A 19,702-nucleotide genomic window follows, 5' to 3' on the forward strand; every position below is an offset into this window, starting at 1 on the left:
ATCTACCTTTTAGGTTATATATTAATTTACAACCTCTAAGTGTAAATTTTACGTAACGATACACCCCGTTACACTAGCAATACTTGCGTGGAACTATTGAAGTCAAATTTATTAAGATAATTTTGTACTTCTTTATTTAGTTCCTCCTATAGGAGATATATTCAATATTTCTCTTAAACGGTATCCCGTTACAGTGTGGCTACACCAAAAGGGTGGTGTGGCTGGCTTCCGTTACATAATGAAAGCGAATATTTTTAATCAATTGTTAAAATTATATCGAATATACCGGAATTACGCGGAACCGTTTTGCCGAGTCACAAACCTTCATCTTTCCTTTCGTGTCGCATTCCGGCGCGGACGCCTCTTACAAACACTAGACCGAGTCCTTGAACACGAAGACGGCCAATTTGAAGCCGTTTGTAGTGTCTACGTCGCTATAGCGTTTAGTACTCGAAGTCGCTGCCCCTCTGGGCAAGCATCACTCAGTCCATGCTCGTGAAAGATCTGCTTCCACTTCTCGAGCGCACGGCCGTTGCCCTTGTCACGAGTCTCCTCGATACCCGCTCCATCGGCTTGCACCATGCGTCTCACAAACACGCGCTGTGGCGGAAGGTTCTGTGGAAACATCGCGATGTGTTCCCAGAAGAAGCGCCGGGCCGCCTACCAGCAGATAGGGGCATCGAGCACCTGCTCCGTATGTGCGCAGGAGTTCCCCTTACTGCCACGTGCGTCTATTGCTGTGCTGCGTGTAACTTTCATCTCTGTCGTACGTGCGTGCTTCGAGTCCCGCAAGCTCCTTCTTTTAAGCGTCGTGTTGTCACTTGACGCACGTCGAATCGCTTCTTTGCGTGCGTGTTGCCATCGTTATCCGTGTAAACAAGTGCCCTCGTGGTAAATCCTATTGCCAACGAGTTACAACGCCGCGTTCTGAAAGCTACCGTCGAAGCAATGAGAAAAAGAAGCTTGACTGTAGTGACTGTAACGCTCAATTCGCAATGGTTCATGCACGCAAATCTGGACACGTCTACTTTGTACTAACGACTCAATGGCAGCGATACGTGTCTTGTTTAATAAGTACGGTCGAGTCCAAGCTTTACTTTTAACGAATAATCCATCCACTGGCTTTGCTCCCACGTCGTCGCTTTTCACGAGACACGGAACTCTTTTACATGACACGACAAAGTCTTCACGTGGGACCCATGGCAACAGTATCCCATTAACTACGAATGCTTCCAGAAATTGAAGAATTGGAAGAATTTATTGCGTCTAACCACAAACAGTGCGAGGCTCGTAATCAAAAAGAAGAAGTACTTTCGCATCCGGAGCATAGAACGTCACGATGTCTCGATTCATGTATGAACGTGGAGTCAAGTCAAGCTCGTCGAGACGAGCTTCGTATCCAGTGTATAAAGAATAACTGCACTTGCTAGCTGACGCGAATATCGTCGATTCGCTGGCTTCTTCAATTGGCAACATTTCGTGCATTGACAACGTTACAAAATCCATACGACGAACCACTTTCTCACGTCTCGTCCACACGTTAAGTGCTTTTCCAGAGCTTTTCTTCTTGGATGTATCAAAGTCATGCCTTTTCTTGGGTCTCGATCGATTTAAGTATCGAACTTTTCTTGATGAATTCAAGAAAATTCGACTGAATGCCATGTTTTCAAAAGTTGATGAAGTCATTCCCCTCCGCGTGTCGTTGTTCCTCATGATGAGACCCCCCCCCCCGCGATGATTGAGCTATTGGTGCTACTACCGCAAGTCGTCACAGCGCATTCATTCACGAAGAAGTGGCATTTAAAGATTAAAGCGCTGCGAGCATTGACGACGTTAGTAACGTTTGTGTCCTTCTATTGTGTGTACGCATTCCCTCTGCGATGGAGTACACGAAAAGGCCCAATGAACTTGAGTAGTGGTTTATTGCTACCCACATTAGTGACTTAACGCTTAGGTAGGTATACCGTAGAGAGTAACAATAGATCATTAATTTTAAATGAAAGAACATTTTATCTTCCATGTTTGTCTGCATTCCGTTTCTGACGGTCCACTGGGTTAGCAATGGAATCCTGAACGATACGGATTATTGATTTTCGAGTTAGCAGAAATTCTTCTACTGACTCATTTGTTTTGTCTTTTTCAGTACGCTTTGTGCGTACTGCCATGAGATCTTTCTCATCTTCGATGTCGATTGCTTCGACATCAACACCACTCGCGCCGTTGTTAACCTGGACGCGTGATGAGCATGAGCAAGAAGTGGTTTTGCTCGTGTGAGTCCACCTTTCCCTTAAACTAAAGGATCTCTCTAATTGGGTGGGTATGCGAGAATGGCGTAAGCCATTCACGAAGAACGGTGTATGTGTTGTAGACACATGCACCGAATTATTGATGGCGAATTCGACTATCGGTAAAAGCATGCTCCAAGTCGGATACGATTGGACGTAACCTCGAAGTATCTCTTCAAGGACGCGATTTACGCGTTCTGTTTGACCATCCGTTTCTGAGTGATCGATTGTTGACATAGTTAGCCTTGTTCCGAGATATCGGAATAAGGCTAACTATGACACGGATTGCCAGAACTCCACTGTGAGCCGTGGATCTCTCTATACGAGACTAATTCACGGGGTAGATCGTGGAGTTTGAATACCGTTTCGATAAAGACACGGGCACAGCCGGAGCCGTGATCGACTCTGGTACTGCAGCAAGATGTACGATCTTGCTGAATCTGTCTACAAAAACAAGGATTCCATTGTTTTTGTGATCGTCTTTGGGAAATCCGAAGGCGAAATCCATAGATACGGACTGCCAACACTCTGCCGGAAGTGGGAGAGGTTGAAGAGGTGCACGGAGTGAATGGCTAGGCTTCACCCGTTGACATACCTTACAAGCACGAATGTACTTGCGCACGAACTGATACTGGCGGGGCCAGTAAAAGTCGCGACTTACTGTGAGTTAAGTCTTCTCACGTCCACGATGTCCACATATTGGTGCATCGTGACACTTACACATGATGCGCAAGCGCAAATTATTATGAGTTGGGACGACGACACGTGGAGTGTCGCAGGCAACGGCTGTGTAATTCAATAATCCGTTGCGTGTTGTGTATCGGTCGGATAACCATCGATATGAAGCCGGTAAATCAATTAAAGATTTATTGGATGGATTCACCAGATGATCCATTAAACGCAGAACGTCATTATCTTCTGCAAAGGCTTTCTTTATGTCATCAACCAAGGTTGATGACGGAACACTTGTAGTGAGCGTTGCAACAGTGGTAAAAAATTTCACTGTTGGAGTGCACTGCTGACTCGAAATCGGGTCGGCGTGATAACGCAATAGTGACGACATTAAGTCGTCCTGGTTTGTATTCCACGGAGAAATTATACTCCGCGAAGAAGGATAGCCACCTCGCCATTCGTTGCGAGAGGTGTGGGCTATTGACGGCCGTGCGTAATGACGCATTGTCCGTATATACGATGAACGGTTTATCTCCGAGGAGACAGACCCTCAATTCAGCGAGTGCATATTCATGGCAAGGAGTTCCTTGTCATGCACTGGGTAATTGCGCTCAGCAGGTTGCAGCTGACGCGATTGGTAACAGACGACGCGTTCCGCGCCGTCTGTATCGTATTGCATTAACGCGCAGCCGATTGCGAAATCGCTGACGTCACGGACCACATGGAATGGTCTGTCTTGATCTGCAATCGCCATGATAGGCGATTGCATCAAGCTTTGCTTGATACCTTCAAACGAACGCTGACAAACAGCGTTCCATATAACCATTTCTCGTCTTTTTTTAAGAGACGAGAGAGATGAACTGTCATCTCTGCATAAGTGCGAGAGCACTTGTGCAAGTACGCCGCTAAACCAAGGGACTTTTTAAGTACTGGGTGCAAATCTAAAAAATTGAGACATTCGTTGACCAAATTGTACTTGTTATTATCGGACACGTCGGCACCTTCACGCAGGAACGCAATCAATGGATCGACGATTAGCGAGATCGATCAAGGGGTAAATTTAAAGCCACCATATTATTTCCAATCTTGCGCTCAGCGATGACGTCCATAAGCGTCGTTGAACGAGGACGTGAGGATCGCATGAGGGCCGCGATGGCACCGGATAATGCATATCCAATCCCCACCCATAATTTATTAATAAATTAATCGAAAGACATCAATTTGCTGCGCCACTCGGACAGAAGTCGTGGATTCTAATTGGTCAAGAGCAAAGTGGTTTAAGATGGTGTCGGTAAAGTAAGTCCTCATAGACAGAAGGTTCCACCGGATTGAATTTCAAAAGGAACCATCGATCAGCTCAAGGGCATGCAGAATAACGATCCGCTTATTTTAAGGTAACAAATAGTACATTTCACAATTAAAAACCTGCGATTGGTTGATATATTTCTTAAACTGTTAGCTTATATTGTAACGGGATGCACACGGGGCAGGGGCTCAAGTGCACGCCGCATCTTCTGCACACGGGGCAGGGGCTCCAGCGCACGCCGCATCTTCTCCTCTCGCGGCCTCTCAGCAGCCGACCTCCTCAGTGGTTCTGGAGTCTGGCTTGGCGGAGGACGCGTCAATCCCTCTGGCAGACCAGCCGCTCCGTAACGGCGAGACAGACGCAGTAGCGCCGCGGATGTACGGACCCACAGAGAGCGCTTCGGGGGAGGATTCTGCGTCTTCCTCGTCGCCTTCGCAAGCTTCCCCGCCACCAGTTCATCCGCGCGAAATGTTTGAGGCCCTTACCGCAGCGATGAAGGCTTCTACGGGGCCCACGTACCTGGATGTCTGGCGCCAGACCATTCAGGAGTTATTTGCGCTGAAATTTGCTCGCCTTCCCGTCAGCTTGGACGCGTTGCCGGCCGAACGCAAACGGAATTCCAAGCTCACAAGTACTGAGCTGGTGAGTTTGCTGGATCTGTTTAAGCAGTGTTTTGTTGTGACATCCGGCCGCTACGTCGACTGGACCCGTTTAGCCCACCATATCAGTAAGGAGATCCTCGTCACGAAGTGGGCGTTTAAGGAAATCTTGCGCAAGTTGGCCAGCCGACAGAAATGGGCCGTGGCTCCAATCCCACGTCTGTGGTCTCAGGTCGTGCAAACAGGCAGTTCGGCAGGTCCGGACAGCACGACGGGCAAGCAGCGTCCCGTGTTTGATGACTTTATGTTTGATCCGAAAAAAATTTCGGTGGAAGAGGCGACCACGCTTCGTGCTATTTGCTCATCGCGCCTTAACTTGCCAGGTACTCACCGTCTGCGCGAGGGTACGGATGATGAACGGCGCATCATCATTGGGATTGCGGAAGGGCATATTGCCTGTGGTCGGTTGCCTGATTTTCTTAATTCTGTCATCGACAGCGACGAGCGGCTTCGGTTGTGTCGGACTGTTCAGGCGCAGGTCGAGGGACAGTTGGTATTGAAACTTCGGCATGGTCGTGATATCCCTATTGGACGTCGGACGACACACGCTATCACGGAAAAGAGTTTGGAATCGGCGGAACTCTTGCGGGTCTGCTTGCCGGATCTTCACCGTTTCCTCGGGTTGGCCAAGACGATTAGCTACAATCGCTCTACCCGGTCAATCCACTTCTATTTCTTTACGCGAGCCATTGCCTAGGCGCACCAGGATGTCGTAGTGCCTTTTCAGGGCAGGGCGTACACGCTCGAGAGTGTTCATCAACCGGTCAGGGGCTCGATTTGGTTGAATCAGCGGGGTCAGACGGGCGGTCGAGCCACCCTCGGGCAGCATACACCATTCTGCTGTATAATCTCACCCGGTTTGATGATATTGGGCGCATTGCTGCCTACCTCCGCTCCAAGATACCGACGGATTTTGAGCTGAAGGATATGGACACCTGTACCCCGAACTCANCGTCCCGTGTTTGATGACTTTATGTTTGATCCGAAAAAAATTTCGGTGGAAGAGGCGACCACGCTTCGTGCTATTTGCTCATCGCGCCTTAACTTGCCAGGTACTCACCGTCTGCGCGAGGGTACGGATGATGAACGGCGCATCATCATTGGGATTGCGGAAGGGCATATTGCCTGTGGTCGGTTGCCTGATTTTCTTAATTCTGTCATCGACAGCGACGAGCGGCTTCGGTTGTGTCGGACTGTTCAGGCGCAGGTCGAGGGACAGTTGGTATTGAAACTTCGGCATGGTCGTGATATCCCTATTGGACGTCGGACGACACACGCTATCACGGAAAAGAGTTTGGAATCGGCGGAACTCTTGCGGGTCTGCTTGCCGGATCTTCACCGTTTCCTCGGGTTGGCCAAGACGATTAGCTACAATCGCTCTACCCGGTCAATCCACTTCTATTTCTTTACGCGAGCCATTGCCTAGGCGCACCAGGATGTCGTAGTGCCTTTTCAGGGCAGGGCGTACACGCTCGAGAGTGTTCATCAACCGGTCAGGGGCTCGATTTGGTTGAATCAGCGGGGTCAGACGGGCGGTCGAGCCACCCTCGGGCAGCATACACCATTCTGCTGTATAATCTCACCCGGTTTGATGATATTGGGCGCATTGCTGCCTACCTCCGCTCCAAGATACCGACGGATTTTGAGCTGAAGGATATGGACACCTGTACCCCGAACTCACGTACGTCCACCGCCTGGAAAGTCACCTTTCATCTGGTGGGTTGCCCGACCTTTCTATAAGGAATAGTCAGACTGCTTTGGTTTGGGACCCCCATTATCGTCCGGCATCCGGACGTGAGCCGTCGCCTCCAATGTTTGCAGTGTGGTACGCTCGGCTACCCGGCGTCGAGATGTCAGTTCACCGATGCGCAATTATGGGGGCCGGGCGGGCTGGAGGTCCACGAAGCCGAGCTTTTCGCTGTCGAAGACCTGGCTAAACCTTTTAGTAGCCCAGGCGAAATGCGGCAGATGGCGCAGCGACGACTCCTTGTGCAGCAATCAGCCGATGCGACGGCACAAGCTGCGGTGACGCCGGTGGTACCGGTCGCCACTCCCAGTCCATCGCCGGCCGCCGAGCCCCAGCCAACAGGTATACCTATCCAGTCGGTGTATACTACTACAGCCACGCACGAGGGCCCGCCGCCTCCGGCCCCAAAACCCCGGCCCGAACAGCCATCGCTGGGACGCCCCCTTCGAGGGGTCGTCGGCCTTGGCCCCCAGTTCAGCCTCCCCCGCCTCAGCTCAACGTCAGCAGCGGGAGTTATCACGTTCTCCAGAAGGATGATCGGGCAGTGGAGGGTCCGTCCTCCGCACCGTAAAGCAGTGTCGCCTCTGCACCTCCGCAGCACGAGACTGGAAGCCCCCCGGCTCCTGCTTCTTCGTCACGGCGGTCCCACTCCCGGCTGCTGCCGGAGGATCAGGCCCGGAAACAAGGAGCCGGCATCCGGGACCCGGCGGTAGTCACCGCGGGCACGGCTCTCCTAATCCAGCAGCGTCGGGAACGGCTGGCTTGCGAAAAGCTTTTAAAGCTGCTGCCGGACAGGCAATGTCACTTGATACCCATGGTTCCTAAGCCGCCAGTGGAACCCATCCACATGGGCGAATTCGTGAGCATTCTGGGACTTCGGGAAATTAACACCTCAGCGAACGGCAATTGTTTAGCGATAGCTCTTGCTCAAGCGGTGGCTGAGTCTGCCTTGGCCGCCCCTACCAAGGATCAGGAGCTTCTCACGTCCTGCATCAAACGAGGTATCGCGTGTACAGGACTCTTGAACTTGGAGGATCAGCTCCCTCACGACTTGCGGGAGCAGGCACTTAAGAATGCTGGCCGTGGGCGGGCGTCAATGACGCGCACGGAGTCGGCTTCTCAATTCCGCTGGTTTTTGACGAACTATGCAGCCACACCATCGGGGAGAACTTCGCAAGTGCCTAAGGACTGTTGGGGGGGCAGTGACACACTTGGCATGGCAGCAACGTTTTTACAGAGAGACATCTTTTTCGTTCAACGCGAGAAAGCCACCTCTCAGAGGCGTTGCCGCAAGTATCATCCCGTTTCGCTGACTATACGGGGCCGGGCGGTGGCGTCTGCTAAAGAGTACCCTCTTTCTGTTATGGCGTGTATGGACGAGCTGCAGGCGACCAAAGTCGCGGCGCCCCGGGCTCTACCGTTAGTGTTGCGGTTTGGCGGCAGCCACTACTCGGCATTGCTCCATTCACCTGGAGTGGCCTATCCATTAAACCATACCGATATTCAGGACGGGCGAGTGCTGCGTCGCCGCAGGATCCGGTCCAGTCCTGAAGGACGCTAGGGCCACATCGTTGGTACCATTGGAGGAGAAAAGGTCTTCGGCACTGCCCTCGGATGACAAACGCCATCCAGACAGTGGCGACCGAACGTCGATCGTCGTTTACGACGCTGGGGACGCGGTCGCTCGAACCTCGGCACAGCCCTCTTCTCAATTGGCTCTAACTTCTTTTTCGAGCAGCCGTAGCGAACCCGGGCGGGTCCTTCGGCACGGAAACGGGGGCACGGCGGCTCTCCTCCTCTCCTGGCGGCGTCTGCGGATCCAGGAGCCGTCGTTTTAGTCGGCTCTCACTACAAGAAAGGTTGTATTCGTTCAGACTAAGGGAATTCTTCGCTAGCCGAGCCGGACGACAGAATCGATCGGGACGATTGCCCAGAGCTCTGGAGTTATCTGGGAGCCGAATGGCCGGCAACAGCAGCTACACCGTATCCCCTAGTTTATGGCGACTCCGGCGGGTGAGAGGCTACGGCGCGTTTGGAGCCGGGAAATTGTTACTTGATCACTTGCGCCGCTTTGTCTTTCCGAACGAACTACTTGCTAGCCTGTTCGATACAGTTTCCGTACAATGGACGGCGCTGTGGCGCCAGGAGTGCTTATTATCCGGCCTCCTAGCATAAAGAGTTTCAGAGCTACCCACGGGTGTTTGGCTCGACCAATGGATTGCTCGTACGCAGCAGCGCCTTTCGCCGTCTCTGCTGGCCTCTCTGATTGACAATTCCGACGATTGGCGAAAGCTGCGGGGGATTAACTATGCGGCGGACGACATTTTACGGTTGAGTGACCCGCACAGACGCGTCCGAATGAGTCACCACCTCATGTGTGCCATCGTGTTTGACAACGAGATTTTCGCGCTGATGGGAACGGGCGCAAAGCCGGTACGCCCTCCCGAGCAACTCTGTTGCCACTTTCGCTTACTTCGGACCAATAGTACCTACAAGGACACGTACTACCCAGACGGGGATGCTCCGATCGACTGGACTGCGCTCGTTTTACTACTGCTTTGGCCCCTGCAGAGCAGCGGTTCATCCTTGAGTACTAAGGGCAGCTTACAGCAGCATCCCTTCTTCAGCCCCGAAGATCCTTTCCTTGAGGAAGCTGACCCCTACGACCGGCATCGTAACCTTCAAAACTGGTCTACGTCCTGGGCTTCAGCACCTAATACACCGGATTCTCGGGGTGGGGACCGGCTATATATTTCCTAAAATGTGAGGGGCTTCAAGGCTTGCGCTTGGGATGGGTGGTTGTCGGCGTGGCGCACTGCGCCTCAGATCCGTCGCCCGCAGGCTTGGTGTATTTAGGAGACGCATGTACACACTGAAGAAGAGGCAGGTAGGCTGAGTTCCAGGTGGGCTCAATTATGAGGTCAAGACCTTGATCCCGACGCTCCTCCTCTATCGTTCTGGAGTATTGGCTCTTCCAGCCACGCTGGTGTAGCCATTCTTCTTACCCCCCCATTCTGCTCGTAAAGCTTCGGCCTGGCAACCGGAACGCTGGTCACCCCGGGCGATCGCAATTTCCATTGGGGAGGACGTTCTGCTAAATGTGTACGCGCCTATACTGCGGGGTAAACGGAAAGACTTCTTTACTTCCCTTCTTAGCTGGGATTTGGTGGCCTCCAACACTATTTTGGCGGGCGACTTTAACTGCGTCCAGTGCTCTCTACTACATCGGTACGGCATCCACCGCTCGCACCGGTCGGAAAGCCCTGCCCTGGATGCGGTAGTTGCGACACTGCGCTTGGCGGATGCGAGAGAACTTCGAGATCATGCGGATGACGAGGGCACTGGTGATCCTACTGACTATTTCACATACTGGAATGGGGACCGTGCCAGTCGCATTGATCGTTTCTATGTGCCTGAGGGATGGGTAGATCGCGTTCTGTGGGTTGAAGCGCGGGTGCCATCAAATCAGACGGACCATCAGGAGGTTGTGCTACACTTACGTGACCTCAACAAACCTCGTCCGTCAAGTCGTCATGGGCGGGTTACATATCCGATTCCTTCATCGAACCCTGGCAGGATCATTGATGAACTCGTCGCGGAAATGGACGGCATGGCTATCGGTCAAGGCGTTTCCACCCTCACTTGGGATGCGGATGTTACAGAGTGTCAACAGTGCGTTCGACGCATCCGTAAGCGGGTCAAGCAGCGCAGAGCGCGATTTCGTCGAAAGTTGCAGGGCAAAGCTCGGCGACCTCTCCTCACTCGGCCGCAATTCATCTCCTGTAATATGGAAGAATTACGGCAGGAACATCTGGTGCGACTGGGCCAGAAACTCTCCCGGACGGCTGACCGGTTGCGCTATTTTTATAGTCGGGTTGCCGACTGGGAACGCAATCAAACAGTCACAACAATTTCGCGCCTCCACGGCCCGCATTTCACCCGGGAAATGACTATCGCGGATAACTTTGCCTCAGAATAGTCTACAGTCCTTGGCAAAGTTCATCGCAAGGAGCAGAGCGCGGACTTCCCATCAGCCATTCGCCGTTTTGTCAATCTACCCACAGACCGGGTCTTGTCTTCTGCCGACAACCGGGCTCTCTTGGCTGATTTTACGGAAGCTGAAGTCCTTGCCGCCGTCTCTGGCCTCAGTCGACACAAGTCGGCCGGACTGGACGGGCTCAATAACGATTTTTACAAGGATACGGCGGCGCTTCTTGTCCCCGCCCTGGTCCAGCTCAGCAATCAAATTTTGGCTGGAGCTGATCCTCCGCCTTCTTTTCTAGAAGCTTTGATCATACCCTCGCGGAAAAAGGGAGACTCGGCGGATGCGATGATTTACAGACCAATTTCTCTACTCCAAACCAGTTACAAGATCTTTGCGAAAGTGCTGGCCTCACGACTGCAATGCGCATTACCAAAAACCATTGGCGACTCACAGCAAGGCTTCGTACACGGACGCCAGATGTCTAAACTAGTGTTGATGATGCTCGCTCAACTGGCGACAGCAACATCGGATACAACTATATACGCCGAGGACAGCCGAGTGATCCTCCTACTGGATTTCCGCAAGGCTTATGACACGGTAGATCGCGAATTCTTGTATGAGGCTCTTCGCCAATTTGGTTTCACGGAAAGGTATGTTCAGCTTATTACTCGCCTGCATACTGGTACTACGGCCGCGTTCCTTGTAAATGGGGAGCAGTCTCGTCCCATCTCCGTCGTTTCCGGTATTCGGCAGGGCTGTCCACTCGCCCCTTTGCTTTTTCTAGTCGTGGTGGAGTTATTGGGCGTTGCGGTACAGCACTCACCGGATTTGTCGGGGCTTCCTGTCTCTGGACGACATCTAGCTACGCGCGTTTTCTCGGCGTTTGTGATGACTCGACGATATTTCTAGAGAAGGCCAGTCAGCTGGAGCCAGCGCTAGCTCTTGTCTCTCACTAAGGGACCCTATCGGGTCTTGTTGCCCAACCCTTCAAGAGTCAGCTTATTTGTCTTAATTGGGCTGTGCACGTAGCCGAAATGCGGGGCATTCCGGTTTTTCAACAGGCGGACACGGTGCGGTACCTGTGCGATCAAGTAGGACTGAGTACCTTACACAATCGCAACTGGGCGCTTCGCATCCGGAAGCTTCAACGTCGGCTAATGACAGCTTCCAGGGTGGCGACCAGTGTGGCGAATAGGGTGCTGATCCTCAACTCCATCATTCTCCCGTCTGTTCTGTTCACGGCGGCGATTTTTGATATGCCTAAGTGGGCACGACTTGCTGTCCACAAGCTGTACAAACAATTTTTGTGGGCTCATGCGACTTCAACGGAAGCCAGCCGACATAAGATAAACCCGGGACTACTCTTCACCCCCAAAAAGGCAAGGGTGGTTGGGTTGGCCTCTTTGTACGTGGCTATTAAAACGAAGCGTACCAAGCACGCTTTGCAGTGGCTCACACAAGCTCAGGACAAGTATTTTGGAGCCTGTTGTTCGTGGGCTAATCAAGACCGGCCGATTAGTTCGAGCCTGGTTCTCCATTGCAGAACAAAGGGGGCAGGAGCCTTACCATGTGTCGGGGCACCGTCCCTAAATTCCTGGGTCCCGGACGTCGACAAGCTTCTACACCCTACGGTAGAGCAATCCACCATACTCCGCGAGCGGGTCCGTACGTACTACCAAACCGTCCTCCACGGCGCCAGTATCTGGTGGGAGGAGGAGGAATGGGTTTTGTCGTATCATCACCTTTTGCCGGCCGGGTTACCTGCCGTCGCACAGCTACACATGTATTATTTCCTGTAGGAGGAATAATAAATTTTCAGAGAAGTTTCATTAAATGTCCCTCTTTCGAATTTAAATTCTGAATCTACCCCTATTATTTCCAAATGTACAATATGCCACACATAACATTGACCAGCCATACCATCATATTCAAAACATTCAACCGTTTACATAACAGGCAAAAAAAACTTAATGAATCTTCATCTACAGATATAACATCTATTTTTATCTTGCGACGATGTCATTTCCGCGGCTCGTGGAGACGGAGGCGACAATATCTCATGGGATACTTCATCCTCAAGCGACTACCGTGATGATACAGAATGTGCTAGGTTGCCTTCGTTCGTGACAGCAAGCGCTCCCGTCTTTAATCCTTCAAGTCTATCTTGTTCATTTAATTCCTGCAGTACCTGCGCCGCAATTTCACTGCAAAGGTCAGCATTTTCAATCGTTGGAGAGCTCGAATTTGTTGCGACCTGGTCGAATATAGAAACTTGTCGACGACAATCAGAAATAGCGCGTCAGCAGTCAAATCGTGTGACGAGGACAACGGCGTCACAAATCCTCGCTTCACGTCGGCCTTGGATCGCGAAGAGGTTGACAGTTTCGCCTGTTCGTTCTTCATATCCAGTATTGTAGCGGAGCTACCTCGCTCCTAAAGTCAGAGGAAGGCTTTCAGACTCAGAAAGTCACTTAGTTCTATTGAACTAATGGGTTTAACAACTCAGGGAGTCATACAAGCTATTAAAGCTTAAGAAATTGTAGTTCAAGGGATTCAGGGTTTCGTAGAATCAAGTGGCAACTAGTGCCCAAGAGGATTTACCTTAGAAAGGCTTCTATCTCTTACAGATCAATGCGCAAGCCTTAGAAAGGCACTTAACGCTTTAAGATTAAAAGGGGAAATGCACTTTATTTAATTATTTAAATCTTGAAATCTTACCCTACCTAATGATAAATAGATTTTGTCCGCCAGATTTATATCTGGCGGCGACCACATTTGTTACCCATATTAAATGGGATCTAAGTAACTAACTATTTTAAGATTAGATAGAAGGCTATTTTACCCATAAAGCAAATGTACCACAACAACGGTTCTCCAATTGATATGTGTCTTATTAAACCCTCCCCCATCAGACTGTTGACACCGGGTGACAACATTCGCTTCATTTCCTCTTTGAGGTTGGAACCTTAACAGCTAACCGTGCGGTTGTGTTTTTCATTCCTTTGTCTCATGACAATCAAGCATGAGTCACAGACTCTTAGCACCTTCCTCTACGATAAGGTAATGGTGGACTTTGAAAGTCACTCTCAATCAGAGGAGAAGGAAAAAATGCGTCGTTCGCTCACGCCTTCTCCTCCCGATGAACGTCGGCGGGCCCCGAATCCGTTCTTAGAACGTGGTGCCGCTGATGTCTTTACTGCGTTGAGCAGGACACGCGACCCTGAGTCCAACATCAATACGAATCCGCTCGATGAAGAGCAAGAGCAGATGATCCTCATAGAGGAAGGAACTCGTCGTCGAGCTGCCGAGAAAGCGAAAGCTAAAGTTCATAGTGAATTTAGATTCATTCCGCTCAGTGCTGACGAGCGTCTCAAAGACATAGCGGGTCATAGCTTGGCCATCTGGATCTCTGGTGATCCCGCGAGGACGCCGGAGGAGATCGCTGCCCGCGACGCTATTCATGAGCAATACCTTACGCCAAAGGTAATGGCGCAAATCCAGTATCTGACGCGTTTACGTGATCAAGCCCGTGAGGCTTCGGTGACCTCCATGAGGGAAATTCCGATCGTTTTGTTTCCAAACATAAAAAGGAGTGAAAACGAAGTCTCATTTGAGAACTGGGTTCACCGGGCCCGCCGACTTCGTGGTATCTGGAATATCAGAGAGTCTGCGGATAGAGATAATGTTCGTTTGGAACGGAAGCTTCGCTTCGCTTCGATTTCGCTAAGCTTAAAGCCAAAGGCCAGTTACGTTCGGCATTTATGCCACAAAACGAAGAAAGGCCAAGCCGATATTTCAGTGCTTCGGTTGACCGTACAACCATGGATCGAAGCCGCACTGAGGCTATGGATCCACCTTATCCCACGTTTAGTGGTGGAAAGCGTCGTTTGACGCGAGTTGATCCTGAGCTTGGCGATCAAAAACGTCAACGGCGTAAGGGCAATCTTGCCGAAGAGGTACGTCGAACTCCTTAGAGTTTTCAGAAGAGGGGTTCCCTTTCCACTTCACCAGATACTGGTATTGACCCTCACGACGACGTCGCTTTAAAAATTTCTCAACATGAAACTGAATGTTCCCCTGCGCAGCGCGGGAGGGGGCTGAAATTTCGGCGGAAGCATTTGATGCTCTTCAGCACGGGGTGCAACTTCTTTGTGAGGTCCTTGCTCGAGTTGAGAACTCTTTTGAGGCGATTCGGGACCGTCTTTCGACGCTGGAGCGTCAGCAACCTCAATAAGAGGGCCAATACGATATCCTGGTGAGGATGCAGCAATCTGCGGCACAACCGCCTGTCTCGGCGCAAGTGCCTTCAAGTCCACGTGGGAAGGGTCCCGATATGGCTTAAGCAAGCCAATGTAAAACACTGGGTGTGTACGCAGCTTGCTGGGAAGGTTTAGCGTGTAAGCTAGGCCCTTCTTGGTCACGACCGTAAATGGTCCAATAAAGCGCGGGTGCAATTTGGTCTTGAAGACCGCAGAAATCAAGTTGGTAGGTAGGTTCTTAGCGTTTAGTAAAACTCGGTCTCCGACCATATAAGAAATAATACAGCTTCTGCCTTTGGCATCTGCTTGTTCTTTTTGTTTGTCTTGGCTATCAGCCATCGTATCCCTTACATGTCTTAAGAGACTAAATCGCGTCGCGAGAAACTCGCTTACTTGTTTCCGAACGGTAACAGGGCTGAAATCAGCAAGCCTATCGGCTAATTCTCCCGCACCAAGCCCTGAACCACGCAGTGGTATCGTTAATGGAACGCGTGGGTCGGTAAGACCGTTTACATAGAACGGAGTATAGCCTGTAGAGGCATGAACATCGTTATTTAACGCAAACTCCACCACTGGGAGCATTGAGCTCCAGCGCTTTGGTGTCTGAGCACGCACGCTACGTAAAACGTCTTCAATGACGCGATTGACACGTTCAGTTTGACCATCGGTCTGCGGATGGTCCGCAGTGGACATGTCTAATCTGGTGCCAAGCACTCGGAAAATTGATTTCCAGAATTTACCCGTGAAATGGGGGTCCCTATCAGAGACAATTGCCACTGGCAAATCATGTTGTCGAAACACGCGATCAATAAACAGCTTAGCTGTACCCTCTCCATTAATGGAATTCGGCACAGCCGCTAAGTGAGCCATTTTGCCCAATCGGTCAACAAAGACCACTTTACAGGAGTTACCGGCTGAATCTTTCGGTAGACCGAAAACAAAATCCATACTAATGGACTCCCAGCAACCTGTGGGGACGGAAAGACTCGCCCGTGGCGCAGCAGCATGCGCCGAGGGTTTAACCCGTTGGCAAGTTTCGCATGTGCGAACATATGTGCTGATCCGTTTATTCATATCACATTGATTTTACATGGACCAGTATAAAGTTTGGGCCACCAATAATTCTGGCTCATAGAGCCGTAGGTCTTTTCTTTACCGAGATGACCACCAAGGACAGTATCGTGTGCCTCAGAGAGAATTCGGTACTTCAAATCCTCATCATGAGGAACAACGACACGAGGAGGGTCCGCGATGTCTGTGCAATAAAGCAACAGGTTGTTATCGATAGAAAATCGATGTAACCTTGCACGCAAACGTGCCGGTGATTTAATACCCGAACCCGAGTTCTTTAAGGCTCGTAGCAGAGCAACACACCGTTCATCCTTGGCGTAAGCCGAACGGATTAATTCAGTTATAGGCGACATGATAGTCGTTATATGAGAAAGCTCATATTACGGCCCGCGTGATAACGCATTGGCCAAAGCATTTTGCTTGCCAAGTTTATACTTCACCTCGAAGTTGTATTCCGCGAAAAAGGATAGCCATCGGACGATTCTCTGTGAGAGATGGGGCGACTTAGTCGCCGTGCGTAATGACGCGTGATCTGTATATATCACAAACGGCTTAGAGCCGAGCAGATGAACTCTGAATTTGACGAGAGCATACTTCATAGCAAGTAACTCTTTGTCATGAACTGGGTAATTCTTTTCGACAGCTTTAGGCTGTCTAGACTCGAACGCAATAACACGTTCATGCCCATCAACATCTGTTTGTAACAGAGTACTGCCAATGGCAAAATCTGATGCGTAACAGACGACACTGAAAGGCTAATTTGGGTTTGGCAGTGCTAGAATCGGAGCATGGATAAGACTATCCTTAACTGCTCGAAAGCATTATTTTCGGTGCTAGCCCAGCACCATTCTGTATCCTTTTCGAGGAGATTAGATAATGGCCTAGCCATATCAGCGTAATTTTCGCTATGTGTGTGTAAATAATTGGCGAGACCCAACCACTTACGCATATCCTCAAATTTCTCATGGGGTTTTTGGACTATGATTTAGTAGATTTGAATTAAAAAATATTTTATATGAAAATCATATTTTATATAAGTTCTTAGGAACTGGCCAATCTACTATGGCTTTTACCTTAGCGGGATCCGCTCTAAGGCCTCGCTTTCCAATAAAGCATCCTGAAAAAGGAATTTTGTCTGCGCCATAAATGCATTGGCATACAATTTGTTTGTGCGCATGCACTCGAGCACTGCTCGCAAATGGTCTAAATGGTTTTCCATATCCACCGACCCTGCTCCGCACGACTATGGACAAAAACGTCATCGAAATAAATCTGTGCATAAACTCAATGAGGGCGAAACAGTTGCGTCACTAGACGATTAAATGTAGCCGGGGTGTTGGAGATCCCTTGTGGCATAACCAACCACTCCCGTAGCATACCGCTTGGGGTGCTAACCGCTGTAGGCGGAAATCACTAGGTCGCATGAGCAATTTGACTAAGCCAAGTGCATTATTCATCGTACATCCCACCCAATTGCTCTAGACAATTTCCTTGCTAGGAATGGGGTTTTGTGCTCGATTAGGCTTTTTGACACAAAATGTCGGTGTCGAATGGAGAGATTTTCTCTCGCCAGCCTCGTGCTTAGCACGGAAGAATTGTCAATGTCGTCACATTGTTTATTTATAAGGGCCACTGTCGTGTAACACAGTATTTAGTTCCACGAGCCAAGTCATTTTTTGATAAACACCTTTATCTGGAAGTAAGACAGATGGGGCTTTCGTAGACACCACATCTTGGAATTCCTTAACTAAGGATTAGATTGAGTACGTCGGATCTTTCAGGATCGATGATCCACTCCGCGCATTTAGTGTCCTCCAGGACGAATCCGTTTAGGAGCGATGATGAGTTTAACTCAATATTCGGTCGAATCACCACCACTTCAGACAATTCACCAGCCTTTAAGGCTCGGCAACAGACATTTCGTCTTGCTCTAAAAGACTGCTCTTGGTTGTCATCTCGGTAGAGAAAAGACCTACGGCTCCGTGAGCCAGATTTATTGGTGGCCAAGCTCTACAAATAGGTAAGCTCATACGTTCGCAGATGCGAAACTTGCCAACTAGTTAAACCTTCGGCTCATGCCGCGGCATCACTGGCCAGCCAGCCCGTACCCAAAAGGTGTTGGGAGTCCATTAGTATGGTTTTGTGTTTGGCCATCCGGAAGAATCGGCCGGTAACACAGGTATCGTTGTCTTTGTTAGCCGGTTGAGAAAACGGCTCATTTAGCGGCTGTGCGAGATTGGTCTAGGTACACCAAGGATGTTCATTGATCGCATGTTTCGCCAACACGGTTTGCCTTTGGCAATTATCTCTGATCGAGACCCGCGTTTCACGGGTTAATTCTGGAAATCGATTTTCGAGTGCTTGGCACCAGATTAGACATGTCCACAGCGGACTATCCGCAGGCCGATGGTCAAACTGAACGTGTCAGCCGTGTCATTGAAGACGTTCTGCGCAGTGGGTACCAAAGCGCTGAAGCGCAATGCTCCCGGTAGTGGCGTTTGCGTTAAATAACGCTGACCATGCCTCTACAGGCTATACTTCGCTCTACGTAAATGATCTTCCATACACACACGTTCCATAAAAGGTACCACTACATGGTTCAGGGCTTGGAAGTTAGGGAAGAATTAGCCAAAAGGCTTGCTGATATCAGTTCTGTTACCGTTCATAGAAATGTAAGCAAATTTCTTGAAACACGAGTTCGCGTCTTGTGCGTGACACAGTGGCTAATAGCCAAGACTAACAGAAAGAACAAGCGATGGGCACAAGTTGATATGATTCTTTTGCGGTCGGAGACCGAGTTTTTCTAAAGCTTTTTGCGGTCTTAAGACCAAATTGCACCGGTGCCTGATTAAACCATGGACGAGCGTCTCAAAGAGATCGCGGGTCACAGCTTGGCCAGCTGGACCTCCGGTGAAACGGCGAGAGCGCCAGAGGAGATCGCTACTCGCGACGCTCTTCATGAGCAATACATTACGCCAAAGTTAATGAGCGAAGTCAGTATCTGACGCGATTTCGTGATCAAGCCCGTGGGGCTTCGGTGACCTCAATGAGGAAGATTCCGATCGTTTTGTTTCCAAACGAAACAAGGAGTGAAAACATAGTCTCATTTGAGAACTGAGTTCATCGAGCCCGCCACCTCCGTAATAGTTACAATATCAGAGATTTTGCGGATGCGGCTGATGTTCGGTTGGAACGAAAGCTTCGCTTTGATTTCGCCAAGCTTAAGGCCAAAGTCCAGTTACGTTCGGCATTTATGCCACAAAACGAAGAAAGGCCTAGCCGATATTTCAGTGCTTCGGTTGATCGTACAACCATGGATTCGAAGACGCACTGGGGCTATAGGTCCACCTAATCCTACGTCTAGTGGTGGAAAGCGTCGTTTGACGCGAGTTGACCCTAAGCCTGGAGCTCAAAAGTCAACGGCGCACGGGCAATCTTGCCAAAGAGGTACCTGAAACTCCCAAGAGTTTTCAGAAGAGGAGTACCCTAGCCACTTCACCAGATGCTGGTGTTGGCCCTTAGACGACGACGTAGCTTTAAAGGCTTCTTCACGTAAAATCGAAGGTTCCCCCGCGCATCAAGCAGCGCGGGAGGGAACGAAATCTCGATGGAAGCATTTATGCTCTAAGGCACGAGAAGCAACTTCTTCGTGAGGTCCTTGCTCGGGTTGAGAGCTCTTTTGAGGTGGTTTGGGGCCGTCGTTTATCGCTGGAGCGTC

At 50.3% G+C, this 19,702-nt stretch overlaps 1 protein-coding gene across 1 annotated transcript; it reads right to left on the reverse strand.

The window, feature by feature from the left end:
- Positions 1-1,266: 1,266 nt before the first annotated feature.
- CCR75_009797 (uncharacterized protein) lies at positions 1,267-1,476 on the reverse strand (the record flags this gene model as incomplete). Its single annotated transcript, XM_067967835.1, has 1 exon — positions 1,267-1,476. The coding sequence occupies one exon, from the start codon at positions 1,474-1,476 to the stop codon at positions 1,267-1,269; it is 210 nt and encodes a 69-aa protein (XP_067815783.1).
- Between the last annotated feature and the right edge of the window lie 18,226 nt (positions 1,477-19,702).

This window comes from Bremia lactucae, linkage group LG8, assembly GCF_004359215.1.
Source record: "Bremia lactucae strain SF5 linkage group LG8, whole genome shotgun sequence".
NCBI classification, from domain to species: Eukaryota; Oomycota; class Peronosporomycetes; order Peronosporales; family Peronosporaceae; genus Bremia; species Bremia lactucae.